General features: G+C 37.5%; 1 protein-coding gene across 1 annotated transcript in view; it reads right to left on the bottom strand.

Moving 5' to 3' along the window:
• LARS2 (leucyl-tRNA synthetase 2, mitochondrial) overlaps positions 1–19,233 on the bottom strand; it is an 82,819-nt gene that overhangs the window by 23,450 nt on the left and 40,136 nt on the right. Inside the window, exons 9-14 of the mRNA XM_030943528.1 lie at positions 17,821–17,980; positions 14,560–14,664; positions 11,774–11,889; positions 10,545–10,828; positions 7,256–7,354; positions 4,289–4,426 (exon numbers count right to left, since the gene is read on the bottom strand). Coding sequence (XP_030799388.1) covers positions 4,289–4,426; positions 7,256–7,354; positions 10,545–10,828; positions 11,774–11,889; positions 14,560–14,664; positions 17,821–17,980 — 902 coding nt within the window. The remainder of the gene's footprint in view (positions 1–4,288; positions 4,427–7,255; positions 7,355–10,544; positions 10,829–11,773; positions 11,890–14,559; positions 14,665–17,820; positions 17,981–19,233) is intronic.

Genomic DNA, 19,233 nt, shown 5'->3' with positions numbered 1-19,233 from the left:
ACTGAAGTCTAGAGCAGAACCAAATTCTGTGTAACTTGTATTTGCACAGATGAGCAGGTGCAACAGAGAGTGACAGCACACGCCTGCCATGGTGGATTAAACTGGAACAGAGGAAGAGTTTTCGGGCCCCAGCTGCCTACCTGGCCCCTCTCCCAGCAGTGGTCACAGCTGGGAGGGCTTGCTGCCTTGTGAATTATTTATAGAACCAATGCATTTTACAGACCAGACTGCTAGAACAAATTGACATCAATTTGGGCTTAATCTGGTATCACATGTATGAATACCCAGAGGGTACCACTTATTCTGCCTTGTCATTACTGAGAAATTGAGCAGCATTTCTCTCCCACCGTCTCCAGTCCAATGCATTAAAAAATAAAAGACCATGCCTCATCTTTAGGGGATATTTAAGCTATACTGACATCTTTACAATTCTAAATTCTAATTCTAAATGTCTACAAACACTGCATTTTCAATGAGGGTATGTGTGTCTGTAAATGCCTAATTCACACATGTTGCCTGTAATATTTCTGAAATAATCATTACCCCCTATTTGGAAAGATTGCTTTGAAAATCCAAACTACAGGAACTTTAATTTCTGTTTTCAACCACATTACTATATAAATAGCAATTAAAGACTACCCATAATTAAAGACTACCCAGAAGTATTTCAATGGATTTGAACATCACAGGATAGGAGCTAAACAATGAAAATTTCCATCAAGAAAACATATCAAAGTGAAAAACTACTACAGATAAGTAGAGGAATCATAAAAATTTTTAAGGATACTAGATGACACTTTAAATGGTGGCAGCTCTCATTAACTGAGATACAACAATTTTATTTATTTAATCAGTGAAAAAGACCTAAGCTACTAGAGAGAGATTGAAAATGCACAAGAGGGCAGTGTTTTTTAACATTTTACTGTTTTCTCTCAGAGCTGTGGGTTTTGACATCATGACTTTGAGCTTCCTAACAATAAGCCTGTTGTTTCTAATTACACTTTTCAGATCTTTCAGACCAGTCCTTGAGCAGTTCAAACAGAAGACTGAGCAAATGTGGCTTCTGATTAACACTAAAACATTTAAAATACATGGTGGTATTTATAAAGGAGTTATGATTTCCATATTAAACCAAAATCCTAATTTGACTTCATGGCTTCAAAGCACCTAATGCTTTACCTTGCATAAAGCTAGAGCAAGTGAACAATTTTGTGCATGATGATGAATTTGTTAGAGTCATCTTGCAGCCTGAGCACACATCTAAGCACACGCCTAAGCACTTCATACACCCGGCCCTCGGGGCAATGCTGCAACACATCTTCACACGGCCAACAGCTCTTGACATTGTATACCATGCCAAAGGAATTCTCCACAGTCTTGCAAACTGCTTCTACAGAAAGCAACTTCTATTTTCTTCTGCCATTGTCACTAGATGTAGTCAGTGCTTCTTAAGGGTTTTTCTTCACTGAAGGTAGAGTTTTCTTCTGCAATTTACCACGTTTAGACCAGGCTACACTACATAGCTTTTGTGTTACTGCTCTGTCACACCAGAGTGTGAACAAAACACATTCCAATGTGATGCAGCTACAGAATCACAGAGCCCTTAGAATAATGCAGGTTGGAAGGCACCTTTGGAAGCCATTTGGTGCAACTCTTTTCTCATATCAGACCTAACTTCAGGTTCTTCACGGTCGTGGCCAGCTGCGTTTTGAAAATATGCAATGATGGAGATGCCACAATGTCTCAAGTCAAATGGTTCCAGTCTCATCACCTTCCCTGCAAAAACTGTATTCCTTCTGTCCTTGCTGCAATCTGTGACTGCTACTCCTTTCCTTTCTCCATCTCTGAGAAGAGTCTGGCTCTATCTTCTCTATAAACCTCCTTTAGGTAGCAGTAGATAGCAATTACATTCCCTCCTTAGCCTTCTCTTCTCCATGGGGAACACACTCAACTCTTTTAGCCTCTTCTTGTATGTCATATGCTCCAACCCTGACTATGGTAGTGCTCCTCCTCTAGACCCTCTTTAGTTTGACAGTGTACCTCACACTGGGGTGAAGGCCTCAAAACTAGACACAGTATTCCAGTTGTTCCTGAATGATGAGCAGAGATAACCAAAGCTGGGCATGGTTTTGCTAGAGGATTATATTGTCATGCCAGCTGCTGACCCACATCCAAACTGCTGTTCATCCGGACCCCTAAGCCCTTCTCTGTTGTAATCCTCCCCACACAGATGGCACAGCCCCAGATGTTCTGTTGAAGTCATGGTAAAAGTTATGCACAGCTCTCTCCTCATCCATAGATAGAATCACCTCACCACAGAAGGAAAGCAGATTAAGCTGGGCATAATTTCTTCCTGGTAAATCCATGGTGGCTGCTCCAGTCACCTTGTCTTTCATGCCTGGAACTTGTATGTGTCTGGTTTACTTAAGTGAGCCCTAACTTAATCCTACTCTACAATGGGCAGCATCTTTAGCCTTCAAACTTTCCTACTAAGCACAGACAGCAAAGGCCAAGGCAACGACCTTCCCTTCCACTTAGGCTCTTTGCTGGATCGTGCTTCAGGCCAATGTCTTCCTTGCTGTTCTTTTCAATGTATGTCCAAAAGCTCTTCTTACTACCTTCACATTCTTCACCAGTTTCAATATCTGAGGAGCCATGACCTTTCCATAATCCATATTGCCTATCCAGTAAAGGCTTCTACATTCCTCCAAGGGTAGCCCATCCTTACTTTCACTTTCCTTGCACTAATTTTGGTCTTCTTAAGGTCGCACAAGAGGTCCCTTTTCAGTCCAGCTAGCCTCTTTCCATGCCCTTTTTTCTAGCACACCAAAGCAAACAATTTACTTTGCAAGAAAATCTCCCCTGCCCTGTGATCTCACTTTATATTGACAATACTTCAGCCACTAATGTGGTAATGCCATTTTGGAAGGCTGAAGAATTCGACTAGCAAAAGAACATTTTGCTGCTGTGTGTTACAGCTCCACTAGATGGCTGATGGATTAGGATTGTAAAATCTTTTGCAGAATTAATAAGCCTAAAATTTCTTGCAAGGGAAAGCTTTAAAATCCTCTGCTTGAAGGCACAGCACCTCTGAGAGGAAGAGTCTGCTTTGGAAGATCCACTGTGAGAGAAGAAACAGCCTTCCTGCTGCAGCTGCAGATAGCAGAGTGAAACAGGTACACAAATCATCTACATCCAATATTTCAAACACAGCTTTCACTATAAACTATTGCACAGCCAAGAACGAGTTATGAAAACACATTGCCTATTTTCATCCGAATTAGGAAATACCTTGGGAAAACATTCTGCTAGCTGCAGTAACTTGTCCATCTTTTTCTGGCTCACAACTACTTAAATTCTAGTTTTGTAGCAAAACTACAGCATTCAAGTGAGTTCAGTGACAAATATATTTAGGCTCCTGTTTAATGACAAGCTTTTAGAGGGGATACTTGTAAAGAATGAATTTATTTATATGAGTTGTGGCTGAGAAATCACTGAGCAGTTATTCTCATAGGGCCACTCATTTTGACTCAATCTATTCAGTCATCTCTGCTGATGGGAGAACAGAACACAGCACAGGCCAGAGTTTCATTTTTCTGCCACTAGTACTCTCCAAGCTGAGGATGGCATTTTAGGGTACAAAAGAGCTGAATTTCAGTGGAAATGGGGATGTCAAGCTCAGAACCTATCTAAGAGGACAAAGAACAGAACAACAGATGACCCACTTCCATCAAACTTTACCTCTAACCAAAACAGAGAACAGTGAATTAGACTATAGCAGCAGCATCAACAAGAATAATTAAGAGTAATGATATAAAATTAATTAAATAAAAAATAAATTGGCATGAGATAAATATATTTCTTTTGCCTATCTAGAAGTGTTTTGTACTGCTCAGCTCCAATTATACAGTGACTTATAAGAGTGCTTTGTTTTTTACATATGCATGGTTTCACTGAAATGAATGCTATTACTGGTAGGAAGTTACCTAATTTGAAATAATAGCACTACACAGAATGCCTGAAGTTACTCATTTGTGCATGCTTTTGCAGGCTGGAAATCTACAGCAGCACTTTGTCACTTGCTCTGAGCCAGTTAATACTCATGCAATAAAAACCTTTTTATGAACATATACAGGAAGTGCAACTCACTGTGAGAAACCAAGTACTGACAAGGCAGGAAAATTCAGGCTTACTCAATGCTATGTTCCACCATCACGTCAATGTCCACTAATACTCTGATGAGTCAAATGAAATATGAAAGATTTTAACAGAAATATATACGGCTTACTTGTGTTTAGTCATCTTTAGATCATGGCAAAAGTGGCTGAAGAACCTTGCGTAGAATAAGTGCATAACTGCATGCTCCTTTCCTCCGATGTACAAATCCACAGGCATCCAGTAGTCTGCTAAGTCACTATTAAAGGGCCTGAAAAAACACAATTATAGGGGAAAATCCAGTGTTGAAAAGAAAGACTAAAGCACTACTAAAGTAGTTCATCATCCTTAACTGGACAACACTGTTTACTGACAGCAATAACCGTGTAATAAAACTTTCATTTTACTATCAGATCTTTCTCATTTTTTTAATAAGTAAAATGCTTATTATAGATAGAAATTTATTTTCTTCTGACATGTAGATCCACAAAAAGATTATTTACCTATTTTTCAGGCAAGCAACTACCTGAGAAATCAATGAAAACGCTTGACTGCTCTTAAAATTATTTTTTTGGAAATATCCTGTGGCTGGCTTTAAATTTTTAGTATTTATCAAGCTTTATATAGAAATATATTAGAATGAAAGACAAAAGACATGACCACTTAAAACCCGTCTTTTTAATTGACGGTTTGCATTGCTGCTGTTAGGGGGCAATGATGAGTTTAAGGCTGCAGAACCCTCTGTAGAGTGAGATGGGTCACAGTACTCCCACTGAAGGATGCTCATGAAATGACAATAAATTTGCCATTTACAGCATATTTACATATCGTTGGAGGTCACCTGAATGGTTTCCCAGCATTGCTTACTGCTTCATTACATATTTCCATGTCTCCTGCAGCGGGCACACAAAATACAATTTGTACAGAAGTGTTTCTCTAATGTAGGCTTCAAGCCCCCGCTCTAACAAATTTATTTGCTTTGTCTGTCTGATTATTCCATCAGTAACTTTTGTTACAGCAACACTTCTTCCTCACAGATGAGCCCAGAAGCAAATAATTATCTGGGATTCATGTCTTTGGTGGAACAAATCAAACCTGACTTGTTCATAGGGTTCCAGAATCAACAGAGTAATTCTGAACTGTAGACCAGTGAAATATGGTTTATGGAAATGAAGGGTTTACATATGCATAGCTTAGTTAGAAGAACTAACTAAATAAATCAAATGCAGGCAGCAATTTAGCGCAGAAGTCCATATAAATGTTCTTATTTCAGTGTAAAACAGATTAGACTACACTAAGCTGTTACTTTGACAGTTGGATGTTACATCTGACTATTTATTCTTCAACTTCTGGAAAAGTCCCTCTTGCCCACACACAAAAAATACTTCAAACTGTAATGGAGAGGAAGCAATCTGCCTAACTCAGTAATAGCAGTAATATATTCATGCTAGCACTAGAAAGTAATTAAAACTGGCATGAAATAAAAGAGTTCACAGAAGATTTTTCTCTAGTTTAATGAAACTAGTGCTGCCAATACAAAAAAATAATCGGCCCAGCAATATTAAGTCACTGAATAAATGCAGTATGTTTCCAGACACTGCTCTGCACAATAAATAAACAAATACATGCCCAAACAGCCTATCATGTGGTATCAATGTTTTAAAATGTGCTTCCTCCTGTCCTCTTCAGACTACATAGTACAGATGTTGCACTAATTCCTCTTTGGGAAAAAAAAGTGCTATCAAGCAGTGCTACTACAGCCAGACTATGAAGCAGAAAAACAGCTAAATAACTACATCTGCCTTCCCACACTCTCCACGCTGCAGACACTAGTCCATAGCACATGAAAAACCTCATTTCATTAATAATGCATGCAGTGGAAGCGCTGACACAGCAGGACATTGCTGTGATGCCTCTTCACTTGAGGTCTGGACACACGGAAATGGCAAGAATCACCAGAATTTAAAAGGAGAGAAGGGAAGGTTCCAGGCTTGGCAGTTGCATGTTACACTGGACTATTCCTCTTCTTACCATTGGAACAGCACTGCCTGTCCACTCACTGAACTACTCAGTGCACTGACAGGGAGGGTATGCTCCATGCAATTCACCAGTCTGAAGTCATGGCAGGCTGTCATTCCTGATGGCATGGCCCACTAAGGACTTCAGCTCCTCAGCTGAACATTTTCTCTGAGCCCTGCCACATAATTCCCATTCAGGCAAATTTCTGCTCCTTGCCCTGTAGTTCCTGTGCTTGCATAGTTGTGCTTACACATCCTGCTCTTCTAGATCTCCTGACATAGGAGCAATCAAATACCACATTTTTAGACCAGCTCCAGATATTGTCCTGATTTTAGCTGCGATAGAGTTCTTTTTCTTCTGAATAACTGGTACAGTGCTGTGCTTTGAATTCAGTATGAGAATAATGTTGATAACACACAGATGTTCTGGTTGTTGCTGAGCAGTGTGTACTGTAAGCCAAAGATTTCTTGGTCTCTCCTGCTCTGCCAGAGAGCACGTGTACAAAGAAGCCGGGAGGAAGCACAGCCAGGAAGGCTGACCCAGACAGGCCAAAGGGATATTCCATACCATGGACTGTCATGCTCAGTGGATAAACTGGGGGAGTTGGCTGGGAGATGCCAATTTCTGCTAAGGGGTGGGCTGGGCATCATTCAGCAGATGGTGAGCCATTATATAGTGCATCACTTATTTTTCCTGGGTTTTCTCTCTCTCTTTCTCCCTCTCCTTTTTATTATAATTATTATTATACTTTGTTTCAGTTATTAAACTGTTCTTATCCAAGCCATGATTATTACTTTTTTTTTTTCCTTCTCCTAACTGTCCTCCCCAGCCCACAAGGCTGTGTGTGGGGAGTGAGCAAGCAGCTGAGTGGTAGTTTAATGCCAGCTGGGGTTAAACCACACCACCTACCCTGTGCTGTGCTCAGGCCCAAAGGGCAGGCACATAATGAGGGCAGTGCAGGGATTTACCCTGCCAGCAGACTGCAGCTAGAAGCTGGAAGCACCTGAGTGTGTGGTCTCTTTGTTGCCATGTGTTCTGTGCAGCAGGCTTGCCCCAGTGGCCCTGTGCCTGCAGCCCTCACCTGTCAGTGTTGTGAGGGTCAGTGTACCTCAGGTAGTACCAAGCAGAATCAACAAAGGTATCCATGGTATCGACTTCTCGCCGTGCTGCTGCCTTGCACCTGAGCAAGAGGGGAGAAAAGCTTCCTTTAGATAAGTGACAAGCTTAGAAAAAAACCCAAACAAACATGGACAGAGAGCCATAAAGACATTTAGATTGAAAACTGAGCAGTCTGAAGAGTGACATGTTCAGAAAAAGTCCAACAACAGTAACAGGACTGATTTCTTCCCTCTCCCTCCCAAAACATAGCAAAAGCAAGCCTGAGCAGCCATCATACCCAGCAACAGCAGAAGATGGCGCTGCACTGGACAGCCCTCTCAATCTTGGAATTTTTTAGAATTGCCATTTTAAAAGCTACAAAGCACAGACAAGCATACTTTGCCATCAAGTTAATGGGTACTGAATATAGATCACGCTTGTTAGGTACCAGCAGATTTAGCAGAAAGGTCAGGTGGTTGCCTCTCACTGATTGTCTGTACAAAATGGTCTTTGCAGATTCCATTTATTATCTCTAGAAAAAATTAACTTAGTTTAATTTCAGCTTTCACTGAGATCAAATCTTTTCTAGACCTCGTAGCACAATTTTAATTTGTGATTACAGCAAATTGATTTTTTGCTTGCAATTATATCGGCAGCCCTAAGGAACAGTTTCAAAATAGATTTTAGGAGCTGAGGTTACTTTCTGTTAATTTCTCCTTGAATATTCATTGTTTGTAGGAGCCAATAATCACATTTAATGAACTTCCATTTGTTGTAAATGGTCCCTCTTAAAACTCTTACTATTAAAACAATGGGATTATTCTAAAGTCAATCAAATTTCGCAACCTGTGACACTCTTGTACACTGATTATATGTAAGAAATGTACACAGTTAATAATTGTATGTAAGTTTAAATTCATGTATATAGTAGTAGTAAGTCCACATAATGAATGGGGACTGGCTATTTCATATTTACTAACTGCATATTTAATCTCTGATCAGTCTTGATGAGTGACCTGCAACATGTATCTCTGCTTGCCTGCCCGATACTTCAGCTTGGCTTGCCAAGACAAGTTTACAAGCGCATCGCCCCTTAACATTTTCCTTCATTCTGTCTCTGTACCTGGTCCTCCTCTACATGCAAGTTTTTCTTCCAGTGAGAATAATGTAATAAAGGAGTTTTACTTCTAACTGCTTTTTAGTGTAGAAAAATAATTTTTTTCAAATTGAATATATAAACAAAGATTCAGGCAATGTAAAAGAATGGCTTTTCTGTCAAAAGTAAGAATACTTTACAGTCATTGAAACATAATTACATCTGCTTCATGCCTCTGTGCTCTAAATGGACATGGCTCACTAACACAGAGACAGCATGGACATCTTTCAGAGTTTATACAATTTATATCAATACTGTGATTACAGGCACAATACTGTAATCTCATTAGACAATCTTCAGACAACTAACACAATTACTGGACTTGTATTACAAAGAATAACTTGGGCATCTCCTCCCATTTATGATTGTTAACATTATTGTTACCCAAATACTCGGACTTTTGTATCTTTCCATCTGGCTTTCCTTATTAATTCTAGATATTAAATGACACTAATAAAAAACCCTATTACTGGAGAGAAGAACTAAAGGAAGGGATGATGTCACTCCTTGGAGCAAGGAAAACCAAGGATGACTACACATAGAAGTAATAGCTCAAATGATTTGAAACTGTAGCAGACATGGATGAGCAATACTGATGATAGCTGTCAAAAAGGTGAAAATTAGGAAGACAAATAAAGATGAGAATTAAAAAGAAGTTAATTTCAGCAAGCTACTACATTTTAGGCTAAGAAACTAATCCTGTGTGACTTTATTTCTGACTAAACAAATGCCTTTGATTAACTTCTATGCAGAACAGCCACAATAACTATCCAGAAACTGTAAGGATTTGCTATACATCAAAAGTGTGTTATTGTCTGCTAAACAACAAAATAATTTTAAACTAAGATTGTGGGGGAAGACAAGAGTGCACACAGTGATTTTCAGTCACAACAGGAAAATTTTTCAGTTGAAATTAGGAATTGTAGACCAAGGCATTTCTGGGCGTTTTACTAAAACTGTGGATCTTATTCAATAAGGCTTTACTGCAAAGGTCACACTTTAAAATACACTACGTGCAATTTCAATAGGCACATCTGAGAAGAAATTTTCTATGCAGAAACATGGGAGTAAAGGTCTGTTTTACAAAAAATTACACGTTATCAACAAAGTTTAAAATACACATTTACAGAGAACCATGGAAATGCTGATATTAAAAAAAATTTAGATGTTATGAATCTGCTGAATTTGCAGTGAGAGCCCTATTGCCATTTATATGTCTGATTTCCCTACCTGGCAGCCTGACAACATGCTTCCCATTAGTTTGGTCAGGCTACTAGGAGCAGCAATGCATTGCACTGCTGATGAAAAACTGCTCTGGGATACTTTATATTCTACCAGTTCCTCCCACAGAACCTATAGGCAAACTTCAGTGTACAGAGTATCTATGCAGTCCTCAAGTTTACACAACCGATTTTTACAACATATCTCTCACTACATCAATTAGATTTTTTTCTTTTTTTCTTTTTTTTTTCTTGAACAGATGGACTACAAACAAAAAGGATTACAGTGACGACAGGATGCATTTACTTTCAAATCTGAATTACACGCTATCTGTAAGGTACAGCTTCATGATAAAGATTTATATAGCTGAGGGAATACTTTACTGTTGACTTTTGCAAGAAAATAAAGACAATGTTAGTTTCCTTAACAAGAGGACTAATTCGGTAATCATTATAAGCTTTATATGAACACTGATGAAAGACAATTAAAATAACTGTAATAAATGAAGTGATAAATACTATTAAGAAATGGAAAACGGAGAAAATTATTCTGTTTTTTCCCTTTTTTCGCTCCTCTAACTTAAAACCAGTGAGTTTTGGTTTAATTTGTTCATGAAAAAACAGCAGCAGGCATTGAGTGTTGCAAAAAAAGGTGGTTTAGAGAGTGTATAAGAGAAAAATCCCCGTTTATGAGAAAACAGCAGTAGGCATTGAGTGTTGCAAAAAAAGGTGTTTTAGAGAGCGTATAAGAAAAAAATCCCTGTGCTGGGTCACACTAAACATTATTTTGGAGTAGTATCCTGTCTCAGAGCAGTCACTCGCCAACACCTTGGGGAAGTGCGCAAGAACAGGCAGGTGCAAAGTGATCTCTCCCAGCAAACACAGCACTGACTTACCTTGGACAGGAACAGTTCACCCATTCTGGGGCACTCTCCAAAGGTGAGGCTCCCTTTCCTGTGAAGGTGGTGACATCGGGCAGCACCACAGGTAAGTCCCCGTAAGGTACGGGGACAGCGCCGCACACTGGGCAGTGAACGATTGGGATGGGCGTTCCCCAGTAGCGCTGTCGAGATATTAACCAGTCTCTCAATTTGTCACTTGTTAGGTCTCCACCTATTCTTTTATTTTTGGCCTGCTGAGTAATAGCTTTTAAAGCCTCCTGCCGAGTCATGCCGGTGATCTGATTGAAAAAGAAACAAAAAATGAGATGTGGAAAAAGAAAGAAAAAATTATAGGTGCTGTCAGTGAAAGTGCAAGAACAAACAAAACCAGTCAGTTTTCTGAGAGTCAAATAAAATAATAATTTCCCTCTTACCACTGGTTAACATTCTGCTATTCAAGAGACTATTCACATATCAGCTGCTCATTTGAGCCTTCTTGCTTAAAGGATTATATTCTTGATGATCTGAATAGAAGAAGGCTGAGAAAGAGTCACATAGACCCCTTCAGCCATTATTAGCAGATATTTGCATTTACTGTTGATATCTTTACCAGTTGCTGTATGCCAAAACTTTCAGAATTCTATCACAAACATAAGGTAGAGACTAAGGAAATGCAAATGAAAACTGCTTTCCTTCTCCTGTGCTCATTTCAGGTTTTTCTATTCTTGCTTTCGCATCCATTTTAATCACTTAGACCCTACCTGGGAAGTAATTGTGTCTGCTATTAAAACACATATTTTCAAGAGCTAGATCTAAAGACAAGACTCCCATGTCTCTTGAGGCATCCATGATACCACAAAGGCTGAAGCCACATTTCAATGAATTTGTGGAAGAAGGATTAACATGTTCATGTTTAGGTTAAGATTCTGTTGAGGTTATGAAATAAGAATCAACTTTTAACATAGGTTAAATTACCCAGTTTCCATTATAGAACTGAAACCAATACAGAGGAAAGTTCAACCTTCCTCTCCTGTACAAAAGGAAAAAAACTTATTGCTACAGGAGGGCCAACATATTTCATCATTAAATTATTCCCAGAAATTTGGTAGCATAAGCTTGGCTTGATTTTAAAAAACAAACAAAAAATCCCTTTAATCATACGAAGTATTTGGCACTCTTGAGAAAACAGATATAGCTTGCATTGTTACTGTAAGCTGGAAAGAAATCCATACTTGTATACCCACCTCTGCAGAATTAATGACCTTCTCCAAACCATCTGGCAATGTCTCAATTACTTCAGTGAAAGGAATGCCCAGATTCTTAGCTACTGCAGCATCTTCTGCACTAGTACTAGGAATTCCTAGAAGGGATGAAAAACCATTTCATTTCTATGGCATTCTCTTTATAATGACTTGCATTTTCCTAAAAGAGTTAAAGAAAATGGTTTAAGAACAGTAAAAACGTTTTTATATTCTTTAAGCAGTGAAATTCAAACAGCAATAATTACAACTCAGTAATTTCTCAGTTCCTCTGTAATTCAAACGTTCATCAATGTTCTGTTCTTCTTTTTCAGAAGAGTTTGAAAATTTGATGGTTCTGAAATAACTAAAAATAAAGCCATAAAATTTGGATAGAATTATAGAATTTTCAATATAACCATATTATCTAAATATAATATGTTTAAACAATACAAATTTTAATCATATTTGCTAATATGATAATCAAAGACTCAAAAAAGCAGTCTTCCTGTTTCACTATTAATTTATCCCTAATTTAATAGAATTATGAAATAATAGAATATTATTAGAATTAGAAATTATCTAATTTCACCATAATGCAACAGTCTCAAACATTACTATCCCTTTAACTTACTCTGAAAGACATGATTTGTTTATAAACTCAGGGAAACTATTAAAATAACATCAGTTTGCTATTCAAACTATAACTAGTGAGAACACTTCCTACAGCTATTCAGATGAGTTACACAACTCACACTATTTAAGGCTCCCAAAGCTCTCTTTCCCTCTGCATTTTATTATTTGGGACAGTCATGCATTTTAATTCTGCTCTGGAGGGTTTAACAGTGAGTTAAGAAATTTCTTAGCTTGTTTTACTATCACATGTATTCTGAAATAATATTAAGGTACTATCAGATTTATTATTTACAGAGATACATCTTTCTGCATATTTTTCCCCTTCAATGATAATTTAATCAATAATTTGAACCATCTTGCAATTACTGTCATCTTTAAAAGGCAAAGAAACTTATTCCAACAAGATAATGCCAGCATTAAGTTAGTGAAAACTACACACAAAAGTTCTCAAAATATCTGCTGAGCACATTGGAATTATTAACTAAACCAGCTTAACAATTGTCTTAGTTCAGGCAGTGAAATGCCAGCTCTACTTTAACTCTGCCAATGTGTGGAAGTTTGGAAGCAGATGACTAAAGAAAATCAAACAAAACTCCCCTGTGACAAGTATCTCCTTAACTAGAAAAACACAAAATTGCTATTTTATCTTCCCAGCAGATGTACACTCTTGCCATTTCAAGAACAATGTTTGTATCTTAATTTGCCAGAGAGCCCTGCAGTCTGCAACAGGTGACTTCACAATATGCTCTACAAATGGAAAAAAGCAGCTCCCACTTTTTGGTCTGCTTCCTTTTGGAAAGATGATGCTATTAATGTACACTGGCAAAACTCAACAGCTGGCACCCAGAGCTTCCCATGAAGAGCTGGGCTGCTTCCAGCAGACATAAGGCCAAGGTATGTGCCAGAAAATTGGAAGATTTAAGGAAAATTAAGATTAGGTATCTCAATCATTTGGCTTCTCCAATACGAGGAAAACCTTTGTTTGTCAAAACCAGATTCAAATCTAAAGTGTAAGACATGGCCATGTTATAAGCAAGGTATACAACCCAAATGGGTAATTTCCATCAGCCCTGTGAAGGTCATCCAAGACATTTTTGCACAGTCAGCTGGTTTAATTCAGTCCAGTTGTGCAAAAATAGCCAATAGTGGCAGCAGTGAAAGCAGCAGCCCCAGGACAGGAAAGAAGTATCAGCAATAGTGAGGCAACAACAGGACTTAAGAGATAAGGAATGCACTGGAAAAAGGGAAGAAGACGTAATTATTTCCCTTTAGGACTGGCATAGAACACTGCCTTCTCAATGCAGCTGAGTCCATGGCAAAGCACAAGAGTAAACTAAGCGCTTGGTGCGTGCAGATTAAAATGGATATGGTTTTTAAAACTTAGTACAATTTCTACTTTGACTTGTTAGGACAATCACATTATCCAAGAGGATGTACTTAGCTGCCCAGTTTTGGGACCAGGCTCCATGTCCAGGAAAGGAGCAAGACAGGAGCTTCACAGGACAACTTTGAGAATAGAAGCTCACTGCAGGTGATTCAGCATCCTCTAGCAACACCCACCCCCTCCACTTATCCACCCTCAACTCTAAATCAGGTGCCTTAAATTATGGGAATGCTACCTTGAGAGATAAAGGATCTAAGATAATTGTCCAAGACTACCTCAAAACAATTATTACCTATTCAGAACTATTTTACTGGCCTCAAAACAAATATTATAAGATAAAAATCAAAGTTGGAAGTTTTGTACATTTACCATCTGAAGCATTTCTCTATAAGCATGTACATAATTTATGTAAACTTTACACACACACAAAAAGGCCAAAAAATGGTACAGTTCTGTTTTGATAAAGGATGGTGAGAGAGAGCCAAACACATATGTTGTATGTAACCAATTTTCTTAAGATATGCAGACCCTCAAACTTAGCTCATTAAATGCACTAATTTTATAATATTTCCATTTAATATCCTGTAAATCTCTTCACCCATATAGATTCCACATAGCTCCTTTTCCCTTCCTTCTTCCCTAATGGAGAACAGAAATCCAAAATCCAGGAGAGAGAGCCTCTGTGTTCAAATATTTACCACACCAGTATCTTGTGCTCCAACACAGCAACTGAAAAGCACACTATTCCACTTAAATATTTAATGTCACATACCTATTTTAGTATCAAGATAATTATCAAAATTGGTTTTTGCTGAGATGACTACAGGAATCTCCTGATTGGTAAGCAAATTCACAGCTGTCACTGAAGTCAGCGAGTCTGAAAACAAATGTAATGATATGGTAAGTAAAATATAACAGAAGATATGCTAAGAACATCACTTACCATTACAATGCAGTTTATTTTAAACTTACATTAATTTTAAATAACAGTTTTCTTTAAAAAAGAAAGTGACAAACCTACTCACATTTCAAGAAAGCTCAGATGTATTAAAATGCTCAGTAAGTCAGATTGATAAATTATCATGATTAGAAAACATACTTATAACAAGCACCTTTATAAAAACAGAGTAAGATTTGGATTATAACAAAAAAATCAGTCTTTGATCAAAATACAGGTGGCTGCAAAGTAGTACAAATTTGTTTTATTAAGCCCTGAATTATGTACTAGCATACAATGCTACAAAATTCTACCAAAAATCAGATAAAATTGCAGGGCAGCATATATCCTTATGATTTAATTTCTTACAGAAGAACTACAAACCATATGACATCCTTTTTTTTCTAACCTGTGTTAAAAAGCCACCTAAGTAATCTACTGATTTCCAAACAGGATATTCACATTCATATTACAGATGAGGAACCCAATGTCCAAGCAAGGGGAAATAGGAGAGGAGAGAATTAAGGGTGAGGACTAATAAACTGAAATTGATTTACAATGTGCAGATTGGGTGGCTCAGCAAGAAGAAATCCAAACCTGAATACGCCAAATTTTGAGGATTTGAACCCCAGATCTCAATTTGGGCCTATTTCTAACTTTTTCAGTGCCCCTAAGTTGATGATAATTACATTCATTAAAATATGGGCTGCTAAGAGCTTCCTTTCACCTTTCTTCACAGCTAAGCCAAGGCTATGAAGGCTTGCATTGCAATGCATAAAATCTGCTTGAAGTAAAGCAACAGCAATTTTGAGAACAGGGCTGTTGTATCTCATCACGCTTCTTAACACAAATGATACATTTTATTTCTGATTACTACTTTTCCAAATTTTAGGTGTCGGAGGTATCCATATTATAAAGAAAATTTATACGTTCCAACCACTACACACAGCTTTCCTCTGTTTAAAAAAAGTACTAAAGGGACAATTTCATTTTTTAAAAGCAACTAACCAAGAAGCGTCATGAGCAGGAAGCTGAGTGGGCAGGACACTGCTTTTAAAAATAACTTCTCTCTTCCACCCAGCAATAATTTTCATTTTATGCTGGAACCCAGAATAATAACTGCAGTCGATGAAGGTGCTCTTTGCTGTGCTTATTTGCTCACATCATTATCATCCTAACCAAAAAGAGAGAGTGGTGCAGGTACAAGTGTGAGACAATGTATGCAGAGTATTATAATGATATAATGAACAATGTAATGGTCAAATCTTTATCTTAGGCACCTCCTGCTCCCCAAACCATTAGACTTACCACATTCAAAATTAAATACATTTTCTAGGCAAAAAAAAAAAATTAAATTGAATGTTTGACAACTGGTTGTTCTAGTTATTTAAATAATAGTAGCCTAAAATACAGACATGTACTTCAAAACTAAAGGTTTTAGAGCTTTCAGTTACTCGGCTATACAATTGCTCTTTTTTCTCTCCTAGAAAACATAAAAACATACCCTCCTAATTATTTGAATGAGAACACAGTGAAGAAAGAGAATTGCAGGACTATGCCCATTGAAAAGAAAACAATTACATTTAATGAAATCAAAATTTTTGTTACTGAGGAATTTTTTTATAAAAGTCTTGGTTATTGTGAAAATAGGGTCTATATAAGGCCATCCAAAATTTCTTTTTATTTAAATGCCATTTCTGGCCTTTCATATGTAAAATGCCAATCTCAGCTAATTTCAACTGAAGAATGTCTGTAAGTATATTCACAAGTAGCAGGAGTATACAATAGCAGAGTTATGTGAAATTTTGCCTCTTTTTTGAGAACTTTTGGCTGTCATCATTTCAATTCAGTTTCTTAATTTAACTCGGCCAAAAGCTTTAAGCTTATTGTTAACAGACACACAAAAAAGATTTTGCAAGTATTTCCACTTAAAAACCAATATAAAAACATACCATTGTCCTTATTAAAAACAAATTTTGCACTTTTGTGGTTTGGCTTAAAGCACAAGATCCAACAAAGGTACAGGCACATGCATGAATGTATGTTTGTGCAGTTAGTGCTTTAATTTGGTTCAACTGCAAGAACTGCAAATTTGTTCTCCAAAATTCTCCAAGCTTTTCTCACCTCTTAGACAAGGGCTTTATGTACTCAACACAGTCAGGCTCCATGTTTCTTTCTACTAGCATGCAAACTTTTTTAAGGTAGAAAATAACTACTTAAAAAAGCAGGTTCTGTACAAGCAACACAATTAACCACAAGATGCTGTTGAAATCAGATGTTATCCAGACAATCTTATCTTTACCAGTAAGAGAAAAAGAAAATATTGAACACCAGCCTGAAGCAGAAACAAAACATATTATATTTACTCTGGTCATGTCCAGGTCTTGCAAACAATAAAAAAATACTAGACCACGGATGCTAAATACAGGCAGAATTGGTGGTTGGAGACTTCAGGAAAGCAGTTAACAACAATTAAAGCATTATCAGTTGACAAGTCATGAACTGCCATAGGGATACTCTGAATTTACTCCATTAGGGTCTTGTATTGACAATGGATGTGAATAGTAGAGTATTATTTTACTATCTATCAGTGATCCACTTTGCTATGTATTAGTAATAAAACCACAGAATTTGTTTTTATTTAAAAAATAATTTTTAATAAACTAAAAATTAGTGATATACTGACCTCTTTGGAGTCCTTATGACAGGAAGAAATCATTGCTGGTGCAAGAACTAGTTCTACTGTCTTTGTGCTAATGACAACATACCTTATAGACATGAGATTTTCCAATAGGCTGACACAGACAAATTTGGACTATTCATTTCTGGTGGATGAGGAAACAAGAATCTGTTCCATTGCTTTTATATACTATGAGGTGTAACAACTATTATAAAAAGAAGAATTCTAGTATAGCTGCTCTTGCCACATCTGAAGCCAGGACAGGCTGATGTGACCCTGTGTGACATAGCAAAAATCAAAGGCCTGCTTGCTCTCAACAGGAACAGCTCCTGCTCAGCTTGATGCACATTCTCTAAAGATCATTCTCTATAATTGTTGCTCTTCTACAACAAATTGCAGTATGAGAAAAATACCACCTTTCCCTGGGATGAGCTCCCTCTGAAAGACTTCCTTGAGACTGCTATTCCCATGCAGCAGTCTGTGAGTTGGTAAGATATATAAATGGGAAGCTCCATAAATGGCTTCAGGTGTATAGGTGTAAGCTGCTAGCTTCTCTTCTGTTACTTTGCCATTCACCTGAAAAAGAGCAGAAAAAAATTCCCACTGGCAGTGTGGTGCTTATAGATTTCCCTTCCTTTTCACACAGCTAACGAGCCTACATCACCCTACAGAAATACACAGATCCAAATGCCAACGCCAGACACATTCCCGCTATAGAAATTTTCCAGAATCAAATCTTGACAAAACTTACTTTTAGGCCTTGAGAAAGTTGCTCTACAGTCTTGCCTTAGTTTATCCAAGTATATCTATAAAAATATAATTCTAATCCCATATGTAATATTGCAATGTGCTACTGAGATGGACTCAGTCCCTGGCTAAGCCACCCAGAATCCTTCTATTCACTTTTAATATGCATGCCTTGTTTCCAAGAAACTGGAGGGAGATGTTGCCTCTGAAATCTGAAGAGAATTTAGGATTTTCTCAGCTACAATATAACTTTACACCATACTTCTCTGATGAAGTAAATGCTGCAAATTATGTACAGAAATAAAATAATAAAAGGTGGCACAACAAACAATTGGACATAAAATGTAAATAGTAAACTTCAAAGACTTTTAAAGAATTACCACCTGGAACTATCAACAAGGTTTATATCTTAGATCAACTAACTGTGGAGTATATGGGAGTCTTGGAAGGAGATTTTTCTGTAGTAAGTATTGATATAAATTTTCAGAAACAATTGATAAAAACAACTTTGATACAAAGTTATTTATACAAGTACTGAATCTTTCAGCAGGGTGCAAATCAGAGGTATTTAAAATGTTTAATTTGTCTCAATTTGAAGTTCCAATAAATTCAGTACTTTAGAATGAGAAGTCACTTTTACAATGTTAGACTAGAGTAAATAATCACAATAAAGCTTTGAAGTACAAGGGCTGAAATTTGATCAGGGTCTCTGAACATGTCTTCTGTCACTACCATATTCATGGAGCCTTGCCCATCTCTTGACAAAAAAGGGGAAATCTGAAGCCCTTCTGCAGATAACGATAATTTTTTTTCAGGTTTCCTTTTCCTTCCTTTCCTTTCTTTCTCTAGACTTCTCTGTAGCTCCATCACTACCTAACAGTGTGGTTTCCATTATTTTAATTATGGGAAATAGTAAATGAAATAATCGACAAATGTAAGCAAAGCAGCTTGCCTGAGGTCAGCCTGGGTCTGGCAGAGAAGGTGCCATGCAGAGAAAAGCAAATGCCCAGCTAGACCCTAGCTGACATGTGCAGTGCCACTTCATCATGCACCTGGCACAAATGTTGTGGTTTTTAGGGAAG

The sequence above is a fragment of the Camarhynchus parvulus genome, chromosome 2, assembly GCF_901933205.1.
Source record: "Camarhynchus parvulus chromosome 2, STF_HiC, whole genome shotgun sequence".
In the NCBI taxonomy this organism is placed as follows: Eukaryota; Metazoa; Chordata; class Aves; order Passeriformes; family Thraupidae; genus Camarhynchus; species Camarhynchus parvulus.
The sequence above is the reverse complement of the archived record's forward strand: the minus strand, read 5'-3'. Positions and strand labels throughout refer to the sequence as shown.